The sequence below is a fragment of the Danio rerio genome, chromosome 14, assembly GCF_049306965.1.
Source record: "Danio rerio strain Tuebingen ecotype United States chromosome 14, GRCz12tu, whole genome shotgun sequence".
Taxonomy (NCBI): Eukaryota; Metazoa; Chordata; class Actinopteri; order Cypriniformes; family Danionidae; genus Danio; species Danio rerio.
Genome location: NC_133189.1, coordinates 38,762,308 through 38,774,367, shown reverse-complemented (window position 1 = coordinate 38,774,367; position 12,060 = coordinate 38,762,308). Strand labels below are relative to the sequence as shown.

General features: G+C 34.0%; 1 protein-coding gene across 16 annotated transcripts in view; it reads left to right on the top strand.

Annotated features, from left to right (window-relative positions):
- Nucleotides 1-12,060, top strand: part of gria1a (glutamate receptor, ionotropic, AMPA 1a) — a 381,070-nt gene that overhangs the window by 320,614 nt on the left and 48,396 nt on the right. For all 16 annotated transcript variants that reach the window (XR_012389626.1, XR_012389624.1, XR_012389628.1 and 13 more), the window contains 2 exon segments: nt 4,048-4,254; nt 5,419-5,852. Coding sequence is in view for 11 of the 16 variants with exons in the window: in XM_073921699.1 (XP_073777800.1) it covers nt 4,048-4,254; nt 5,419-5,852 (641 nt within the window). In the remaining 5 variants the exon portion in view is untranslated.

Below are 12,060 nucleotides of genomic sequence, written 5' to 3'. Positions count from 1 at the left end.
ATTTGCATATATGATGCAGTATTCAGACAGTTGGTGCTTTGAGGTTTGCGAGGCTTGACAGTTTAAGCGTTCCTGTTGGAGATTAAGGGGGCATTTTCATGCTACCGTTTCAACTAAAACTGGAAAACTTTTTTTGCCTTATGGATGTTCATTTACACAACATCACCATGTTAGACGACTGAAAAAGTACTTTTTTGAAAATGTTTTTCAAAGAGCATGTTTTTGAAAATGTTATCTTTGTTTATTGCAAAAACATGATTTTGTGAAAACTGTGTATGCTCATTCTTTTATACCAGCTTATGATGCATAATACAGCATATTACATCATATTTCTAACATTAAGAGGTCTTCAACATAGGCTTATTCTGAAAACGTAGGCATATATAGATTTCTGGAGATTGCGAAATATGTAGCCAGAAGTACTTATGGTTGCATTTCATGTTTAAAATGGATGCTACGGGGCTAATGGATGCTGTCCCTCTTTGCACTTACCAGCTGACCGCTTACCTTCACATGGATGGCTTTCCCGCTGTTACCATTTTGTCCAGTGGCTTGCCATGTACGCTGGTGGACTGGAGTTGACCACGACAACATGGTTCGAGTATGGCAAAGAACAAGTGTAATAAAATCTGAAAATGTAGTTAAAATCAGGCGAGGGCTTTTCTTTTTCTGAATTGTTTTTTAAACCTATTGGGTGGTTTAGGGAAGGAGGTCAGGTCAATCGGTGCTTTTGAAAGCACTATTGGTTAGGTTTAGGGAAAGAGGAGGGTGTTTTTTTTGGTGGATTTACTCAAGAGCAGGCACAAATGGCACTCACAAGAACATTTTCAGATCTCAAAAGGCATACACAAAGGTAATCGCGGAAACAAAAACTGCAAAAAAAAAAAAAAACATCTCCTGGGATATATTTGGTGCTCTCCAGAAAAATATATATAGTGCTACATTTTTAGAATGAGCCTGGGTTTTATCAGTGGGTATCAGCTGATAGATATGGGCCAGTAGGGGCCTTCTGCGCCTACTGGCAGGCTCAGAAGGTTGTTATCCATCCACATGGCTAATAGAGTATGGACTCCAGATCCAGGTCTGTTTTTAAATTACTGTGATGGTTGGGTTTAGGGTTGGGGTAGGGGTAGACGTATAAATATATAGTATAAATAATTCTCGTTAACTTCCGGCCGCTGCTGTATGTGATCTATAGCTGATTAACCATAAGGAAGGATGATAACAGCCTTCTGTGCCTACCAGTAGCCCCAGAAGGCCCCTACTGGCCCATATCTATCAGCTGATAACCGCTGAGAATGTTCATTCAATTGAGTGATAACATTTGAATGGGCTGCCTTAATACTGGGTTTAAAAAAACACAATGCATATACAATATGGATATATGTAAAATGTGTTGAGGTCAGAATTATTAGCACCAATGATTTATTATCCCCCTTGTTTATTCCACCCCCTCACCCCCCAATTTCTGTTTAATAGAGAGATTTTTTTTCAACACATTTAATAGTTTTAATAACTCATTTCCATTAACTGATTTATTTCATCTTTGCCATGATGACAGTAAATAATTTGACTAGATATTTTTCAAGACACCTCTATACAGCTTAAAGTGACATTTAAAGGCTTAACTAGGCTAATTAGGTGAACTTGGCAGGTTAGGCTAAATAGGCAAGTTATTGTATAACAGTGGTTTGTTCTGTAGATTATCGAAAAAAATAAATAGCTTAAAGTGGCTAATAAATTTGTCCTTAAAATGGATTTTAAAAGATTAAAAACAGCTTTTATTCTAGCCGAAATAAAACAAATAAGACTTTCTCAAGAAGAAAACATATTATAAGACATACTGTGAAACTTTCCTTGCTTTGCTAAACATCATTTGGGAAACATTTAAAAAAGAAAATAAAAATTCAAAGGGGGGCTAATAATTCTGACTTAAACTGTATATGCATTGTTTATTTATTTATTTATTTTTTTGTTTATTTGCTTTTTCATTTAAGGGCTAATTCAAAATGTGCACCTACTAATGGTAAATCGAAGGAACAATGGTCACTTAAGTTATCTTTTTGTCTCCAGAGCTACTTAAAGTTTTGAATTCTGATAATTGCTTGAAATGATCTCCTTACGTCTCTTTATTAAGAAAAAACACTTTTTTTTGTTGTACCCATAATTTTATCTATTTAATATTTTGTGTTCCTAAACTCTTCAGCTTAGTCACAGTTGTGCACCATGAGGAAAACACAAACATCAAACTCGCTTGTTTTCTTGAGAAGCTGTTTGACCATGAGTTTGCTTCGCTTTACGTCACCTTTTGATATTTTTCTATTTCTCCTCCTTTTTCTATCATGCTATTTTTTTTCATTGTTAGCTCCCTTAGAAAAGTCCTTTTACTGAGTGAGCTGTCAGCTGGGCCTCAGGTGCCGTTTGTGCTGTAATCTCGTCCAATCTTTCTGAAATATCACAATTGAACTGCTAACTCATATTACAGACCCTCCACAAATAGAATCACCCTACACTTTCTACACGACTGATTGCCAGGTCTGTCCCGGATTCTCAAGAAAAGCCACCTAAAAATAAACCTGTCAAAATCCCCAAGTTCTAAGTAACAAACCACTCTCTTGTGTGCTTTGTCAACTGATGCCTGCTGTGGCTCTCTGTGTCTGAAAGTATGGTTTCCATAATGCTACAGCGAGTCTGTTGAAATAAATGAAAACTGTCTATTTCAGAAATTACTATTGTAAAGCATCAGTAATGACTATCATAGTATTATACGGTGATAATCAGAAGTTAAAAACATAGTTAAAGTGTAAGGGTACACACTTTGTTTTAAGGTACAAGTCTCGCAATTAACAAACCATTAACTGTGACTTTTGCCTCAATTAACTTAATCTTATTTGCTGCTTATTACTAGTTATTAAGGGTAATAGTAGGATTTATGGTCACACTTTATTTTGATGGTCTGTTTGTTGAATTTAAGTTACATTGCATCTACATGTCAACTAATTCTCATTTGATTACAAGTAGACTGTTAGGTTGGGGTTAGGGTTTGTGTAAGTTGACATGTACTTGCAAAGTTTCTTACAGTCAGTTAAATGTCTGTTGAAAGCGCAGTATCAGCAGATATTAAGCAGACGGTCTATGGATACTCAAATGGACCATCAAAATAAAGTTTTACCAGATTTAGGCATTAGGTAATATTAGTGATGTAGAATAAGATCATGTCAAATATGCTTTATAAGTACAAATAACCAGCCAATATCTTAACAATAATCAGGTAACAAGACACTAGCTAATTGTGAGAATTGATACTTAAACTAAAGTGTCACCAAATTTATTGTAAGATGGGTTAAATACAAAGCATGTAAGATATATTTAGAACATGAATCATTTGTTGACATTTTAAAACACTCTAAGAATCCCATTGCAATCTTCATCAATAATAATTAATTGTCATTTTAAATCACACTGTTTTGCCTCTATCGTTCAGACTAAGCATTTTAGATATTTGTGAAAATGTTTTTTAATATTTGAAATATTGTACATAATTGTAATTTAACAAAATCACTTGTAGGTATATAGGTCAAAACAAATACAGTATGTTGTCATATTTACATTATTGTTATTTTGAATCACGATGGATCTTTTTTTCTCTTTTATTTTGACAATTTATGTTTACAAAAGTTATTTTAAACATAACATTTAAATACATTGAATACATAAAATGTAAACATTAAATAAATTTAATAAACAAAAAATGTTATGTACTTGTTGAAATGCGTATTAAGTGTCTAACTTAATATGCTTTTTAACAAGTATATAAAATAAATTTAATAATTTTATTAAGATGTAGGCACCAAAATGGAAAACCTTGTCATTCACTCGTAAGAAAATGACAAAACGGAACTTCCATTTGAATACCAGTGGATTTGCATTGGAAATAAATGTCATTTATACCTTTTTATGTTTGAATCCCAATAGATCTGTAAACAAACATACAGTAAATATTTGTCATTTAATATATATTGCTTTTTGCCATTGTGTGCTGCCTAGGAATCTCCATATGTCATGCTGAAGAAGAACCATGAACATTTCACAGGAAACGATAAGTATGAAGGTTATTGTGTGGAACTGGCAGCAGAAATCGCCAAACATGTGGGATACCACTACATACTCAAGATAGTGGCTGATGGGAAATATGGAGCCAGAGATGCGGAGACCATGATGTGGAATGGGATGGTAGGAGAGCTTGTCTATGGTGTAAGTGATGTGTCTTACTTCCTTACTATATGATATATCCCAACAAAATATCAGAGTGGTCAGGATGAATGCCATGGTAAATTTCACGCTCAATGTTTTAGATAATATGTAATGTTGGCTTGAAGGCTTAACCAGACAGTTTTAATATTTTTTAAAGTAACAAGTATTCATTTATAATTTGTTAGCATGTTTCAATATGTTACTAACATGTTTTAGCATACCAGCATGTTTTAGCATGTTGCTAGCACATTTAAACATTTTGGAAGCACTTTATTTGAATGTTAGCACATTTAAACATTTTGGAAGCACTTTATTTGCATGTTTCAGTATGTTACTAACATGTTTTAGCATACCAGCATGTTTTAGCATGTTGCTAGCACATTTTAACATTTTGGAAGCACTTTGTTTGCATGTTTCAGTATGTAACTAACATGTGTAGCACACTAGCATGTTTTTAAAAGGTTGCTAGCACATTTTAACACTTGGGAAGCACTTTGTTTGCATGTTTCAGTATGTTACTAACATGTGTTAGCACACTAGCATGTTTTAAAAAGGTTGCTAGCACATAATAACACTTTGGAAGCACTTTTTTAGCATGTTTCAGTATGTTACTGACATGTTTTAGCACACACACACACGTTTTAGAGTTTTGCTAGCACATTTTAACACTTTGGAAGCACTTTGTTTACATGTTTTAGTATGTTACTAATATGTATTAGTACATAACATTAGCACACAAGTTAATAACCTGTTTTGACACATTCCTATAATGTTTTAGTATGTTTGCAAAGGGTTTTAACATTCTTGTTTGTTGCTAACGTGTTTTAACACACTATTAACATGTTCAAAACACGTTTTAGTATGTTACATGTGCTAGCAGGTTTTAGTACATTGTTGGAATGTTTAGAAATGAGCCAGAAAAAATACTATTGCCATAGATGATATATATATTATATATTATCAATATATTTCATGTATTATAATAACAGAATTAGAAAAAAGCCTTCCTGGAAATACATTAAGATTGAGAAAAATAAGTTAGGGGACAAACACCCATTGAAGACAGAAAAATTTACCCAAAAAGGAACTTTGTTCCTGGTTCAAGTGTAATTTAATAATGTAACAATTTAGCATTTATTACAATAACGTCACATGTCCCTGCAGAAAGCTGATGTAGCTGTGGCCCCGCTGACTATCACCTTGGTCAGAGAGGAAGTCATTGATTTCTCCAAGCCCTTCATGAGCCTGGGCATCTCCATCATGATCAAAAAACCCACCAAATCTAAGCCTGGCGTCTTCTCCTTCCTGGACCCTCTGGCCTATGAGATCTGGATGTGTATTGTGTTTGCTTACATCGGCGTGAGCGTGGTACTTTTTCTGGTCAGCCGCTTCAGTCCCTATGAGTGGCATGCAGATGACTGTGAGGACGGAGCAGAGGAGAACCCAAACCAGCCGTCCTCATCATCCGCCCAACCGGGTCAGAACCAGCAAAACCAGAACCAGCAGAGTCAGGAGCAAACCAACGAGTTTGGCATCTTCAACAGTCTCTGGTTCTCACTGGGAGCTTTCATGCAGCAGGGCTGTGACATTTCCCCCAGGTGAGATGCCAGTTTGTGTTTTAATTCAGTTCTTCCTAGTATGTTTTGGCATTATATTATATTTCAAGTGGAGACTCAACACTGCAGTTGGTTCAAATATTACACACAGCAATGTATTCTAGATGATGCATGATTCATTGTTGAAAGAAGATTAATGGGATTTCGATTTAAAAATCAATTGGATGTTATTGCTAAATGACACTGATTTGCCAGTGCATATTAAACATTTAACAAGGGCAGTCACAGCAATCATTCAGATCTGCATTTGACTCTATAAAGAGCTGTTATGGATAAGAAACAAAAAGCGTTAACTGAAGTACTGGGAAAAATGTCTAAATTTTACACTTGCTTTAAAATATGGGTGTCCAAACTAGGTCCTGGAGGGCCGGTGTCCTGAAGAGTTTAGCTCTAACCCTAATCAAACACACCTGAACCAGCTAATCAATCTCTTACTAGTTATACTAGAAACTTCCTTGCAGCTGTATTGGAGGCTAGTTGGAGCCAAAATTAGATGGACACCGGCCCTCCAGTATCGAGTTTGTACACCTTTGCTTTAAACAATATTTATATTGATTACATTGTTAAATCAGTAGGTGGTGACTGTCAATTGGAATGTGCATTGGAATGTGAATGCATACTTCCTTTTTATATATTGGGGTAAAAACGGTATGCAAATTTGTAAATTTGGCTCAGTAATTCAGTCTGTCAAGTCTGACAAGATTCTGAAGTGAGCAAACAATGTACACTTCATAATCCTATGAGGCCACAGGAGAGGATTTGTATGTATTGGATATGTGTGAAATGGTTTATCATTGATTTTTACATTTTGATGAGTTCAGAAGACCCACAAAGGACCCTGTTATACACCCGATGCAATAAGGAGCAAGACATGTTTGGCACGATTTGTTGCTATTTTCAGACCAGTGCAACCCTAATTTTCACATTTTGCACCACCTTGTTTAAAAAGCTAATTGTTGGCATGTTGCAAGTTTGAAGAACTGAAATAGACTGCGCCATTGACCATCTGAAAGCAGGTCTAAAGTAACTTGCAGAGTGCTTTAGTTATGCACTTATGTGGGTTCAAATGCTTACACATTGCTTAATACACATAGGATGTAAAGCAATACACAAATATCTTTCCATATGAAAAAAAAAAAATTAAGTTTTTAGTTTATTCATAACAATTTGCATTTGTATAATGTTGTTATTATTATTATTAACAGTATTATTTATTATTTGCATATTAATATTTGTTTAAATATAAACAAGTTTAAATTTGTCATCCTGTCGGGTTTTGGAGACGTATGCGTCACTATAAGGGGCATAAGAATAGGATGTGTGTTTGGATATAACTGTTTTTTGACCACACTTCGGTATTATTGTTCATTTATTAATATGCTAGAAATCAGAACTGAATTTGGTAATAATTTTGAAACAAATCTTTGTGCTTGACAAACAAAATTAAATATGTAGGCTAATGGATATCTTCAGGGAAGTGTGTACAATACCATTTCCTTATCCACAAAAGAAAAGAAGTAAAGAGAGAAAGTAAAGAGGCTGAATGGAGGAGGCTCATTCTTTATCCTTGCTGCATATGGTTTGTTTAACTGTTTTCTCGCTAGTGAAGCATTCAGTTTTTTCACTTACAAAGTCCACCATGTAAATAGCCAAAGGGGTGAAGCAAGGGAGTAGGAGATGTGGAGATGTGGTATGTGCGTGTGTCTGTGTGCGAAAGCTTATGAGCATCCATGCATATTGCGTATGTGTGTTTGAAGCCATGTCATGAAAACTGTCCATGTTGGCATTTGGTTAATTTGGCTCCTACCAAGTGACAGATGAAATTGCTGCAAAATAAAAGTTTGGTTGAGCACATAGACTTTGATAACAACAGAAAAAGATGTTCAACACTGTTAAAAATAAAGGTTATATATCAGCATTTAATGTTTCGATACAGATCATATTTACATTCGTGGAAACATTTAATTAGACAAAATGGTCCTTAATTTAAAAAAAGTTCAGTACAATACTTTTAACTAGGGATGCACAATATATATTGGTGGCCATATCAATATCGGCTGATAAATGCTATTTTTAATGTTATTGATATCGGCCCGATATCAAAATTAGGCCGATATTTTTAAGCTGATAGATTAGGTAATTGTACAAACGTTTCAATTTATTAATTAAATTGCTTATATATAAAATGTTGGTATGTTATTTAGCCTATCATTTTTATGCAACAGTCAAGTTGCATGTTAATTTGCTAAGTAAAGAGAAGGAAATAATTTATTTTTGGCAATTATTGAAATTATTGCATTTTTTGCTTTGAGTAGGCTATTCTAAGATCAGTTAAAACTTTTTTGAAATTAAAAAAATAAAATCAGTTGTTCACTGTGTAAAAATATAACATTTTGAAATATTTATATTTATTGGCTAAAATATTGGTTATAGGTAAACCCACACGAAATATCACGCAGATATTTAGCTCATCATTGATTTTGTTTATTTACTTGAGTAAATGAGTTTAATTCTATATTTATTCCGTTTTTTTAATTATTATTGACTAATATGAAAATGTTTATCTGGTTTATGTACAATGCAGTTTTTACTGTAATATTTTCTGTCTTTTAGTAGATATATTATATGAGAGGCTTGCTTTGTTTACCAAATAAGTGAATCTAATTGCATTTGCATTTTAAACATTAAATAAAAGTTTAAAAGGTATTATTTTTTATTTCACATATAAGGTTTTAGTTATTTAAAAACGTCCGCAGATTCCATCTGGCTCTGGTTATAGGCCTCCAAATCTAAAAAGTTATTAGTTATTGATATCAGCCCAAAAATCCATATTGGTGCATGCTTACTCTTGACACTAAAAAATGATGGTTCTTTTTAAACCATAATTGTTTTTCTGTTTCTTTTTCTTGAAAACACTCTTGAGAAACCATTATTTTAAACTGTGTAGAGAAAAGTATTTCCTAAAACAGTTGATAATCTGTTTATTTTGCAACGCTAACTCTGCTATGCTATTTTATGGTTGGTTGCATTTCATTATTTCTTTCGATATGACTTTTGAATGTAACAGTGGTTTAAGCCAATCATATAGATTCCCTTGCTGAAGATGTTCAGCTCTTTCTTAAATGTTTGGAGCCTAGTGATTTCTCAGCGGGACCGCTGTTGTGTGGCTTTTGGCAGATTACGGAACTGTGCTTGTAGTTTACTACTATTTAGTTTGCGCTGCTGGTTTTTGGTACATGGCAGGTTTTTTTTGAAGGTCTAATAGGGCTCCTCATCCACTTGGACCGGACACAGCGAGTCTAATGCCACAGTGTCTAATGAGAGGAAGACGGCAGCTCTTTGAAAAGCAGATTAAAGTGCTGTGAAAGCTCCACTCTGAGCTGCTGGTGCGCAGGGCCAGAGATGAAGTGTCTCTCTCTCTCTCTCTGTCTCTCTACACATTTGCTGGACTCTCAAAGGTCACCAATTAAAAACCTAATTAATAGGGGGTGAAGCTGGCAACATGAGGTCAATGGCTGTGGGTTTTAAGGGCACCGGGAGGGATGCTACAGTATGTCTCGAGGATGGAAATGTCAACGGCTGAGTTCAGGCTCCGGACAACATTCACACCTGCAAGCAACACATTCGATGCTTAAAGCTACCATTCCAGGTGGAAATCTTAGATTGCTGGTTCTGCGGTTAATTAAATGTCTGCCTGATCTTTGAGTCTCTTTTAAATAGATAAGGACAAAGTGAAAATGTGGCCTCACACACATACTGTACACAACGTTTTCATATCACATATCATCATCTTAGCACTGTAGCTTTCTATACTATTAAATATAGATATAAAACTTATAAATTGAGCAACTTTGTCCAAGATATGACTACAGACTCTCTACAATTAAAACCAGAACACCAGATTGATAAAGAAATGATTATTGTTCACCAGCGCAATTAGCTGCTCCACATTCATATCACCTCTGGGCATCTTCTTCAATGTGTGCTTGCATTGACAGTTTTGCGCTTGAGTGCCTCTAATGCTGTTTACTGTAACATGGTGCATCAAAACAAAAAAACAAGCACGAGGTATTTCTTTAAAAAATGACACTTTTACGCCTGGCGTTTTGCGCGTTCGTGTGCACGATCACATTGGCGCCCTTTATTTAGTCATGTGGCATTAAACGTCGATGAAAAACATGAGCAAAAAGCATCCCGGTGTGCACGAGCCTTGATAGTAATCAATGGTTTTGGAAGTATTGTGTGTTTACAAATGTAAGTTTATCTAAAGTTATATTGTTAACCAATGTTAACAAAATGAAGCTTATTTTCTTACTTTCAATCATAGTGATCCAATAAATTCCCAATGGACCAAATGAAATCCTGCCCTACTTGGGTCTTGCCCCATTCTTGTTCGAGGAACAGTTTTACTTGGATGTATGTCATAGTAGGTGTTTTTGTTTCATGCTAATTTTGATTATGGCCCCTAAGGGATATCATTGCATGTTTCATTCATAAACTCGTTTGGGGTTAAATTAAACAGACTAATTAAATTTAGTTACGTTCAACTTAATTTGTTTGTTTAAATTTAGCTTGTTTGCAACAACTTACTTTTTTAGTGTAGGAGAATTTTCATTTTTAAAATTTCTGTTTCATTTCCATTTCTTGAAAACTGTTGATTGGAATTGTTCTGTGTAGTAGAATATGAGCTATTTAACTTTAGATTTATATGTATATCACTGTGAGCTTAGCAATATGCTGATGTCAAACTGTTGGAAAGAGCTGAGCCTGATGTGCAGAATTGCTGGTGGCCATCTGAAATAAGTCATGAACGAGCTTAGTTTCTGTTACAACACTAACATAGTATAGTAGTTGATTGGCTTGTTCACACAGTGGAAAGCAAATAACTTATTGTCATTTGGAAAGGAGCTCATACCTGATGTTATGGATAATCAAAAAAGCAATAACTGTACCCTTCATATTTTGGAGGAGACAATAACTACCCTAAGCATTATTACAAATGGGTTTGCTGGCAAGCAGCCATCAAGTTTTTGAGATTGGGCAAGATGAGTTCACTTTCACAGGTACCATCTCTCATATTTATTAGTATGGGTTTTGTGTTCAGTGCACCTGCACACCTGAATGCCAGCATGCATCATATGCACCAAGAGTGCTGTAATTATTATTGTGTAATACTTGGCAAAAACACCAGATTTCTATGAGAGAGAGTCAGAAATAGAGAGAAAGAGAAATATTAGTATGTAACCTTTTTAAAATGAATTTAGACTGATTGTTTGGATTAAAGTTAGTTAATTTTCTAATTAATGTTCATTTTGCACAGGTTGATTGTTTTGCTTAAAGGAGCAGTTCGCCTAACAAAATCAAAATTACTCCAAAATTTACTGACCCTCAAGCCATCCTTTCCATATTTTGTGATTCATTTTTTTTTATTTTTCCCTATTTATTTTTGCTTTTATTTATGCACTATGGGATCTTGATCTGTCTTCCAACACCTTTTAACCTTGAAAAGTAAAAAAATAAAAGTGACTTATTAACATTTTGAATAGTTTAAAGTGAATAATTGTCTAGGTTGGTTGTTGTACATTACAGGACAAATACCTTGTACTAAACTGGCAGCACATTTTATTTATTTATTTTGTTATTTTACTGACTTATTTGTCTATATATAATTTCTTATACATTATATTGTTTCAAACTAATAAAATGTCAAAAAAAGTCACTTTGTTAAACTGTAGAGTTTATTAGTTTATGATGTTAATTTTTAACATCAAAAGTGGACAGAGTATAGATCAAGGTCTTATAATGCAATTCTCAATAAACGGAAAAATTTAATTAATTAACAGATATTTTTAAGGTGTTTATAGTGTTTGTTTGTTTGTTTGTTTGTTTGTTTGTTTGTTTGTTTGTTTGTTTGTTTGTTTGTTTGTTTTCAACTTGACTGTAGCTGTTGACTAGTATTTTATGAATCACCAAGTACCTAGTACCTATTTATTTTTCTTTTTACATAATTTTTTTACAGTATTTCCTATAACATTTTTTTTCTTCTGGATAAAGTTTTATTTGTTTTATTTTAGCTAGAATAAAAGCAGTTCTTAATTTTTTTAAACCATTGTAAGGTCAATATTTTTAGCCCCCTTAAACAATATTTGTTCGATTGTCTACAGAACAAACCATTATTATACTACTATTA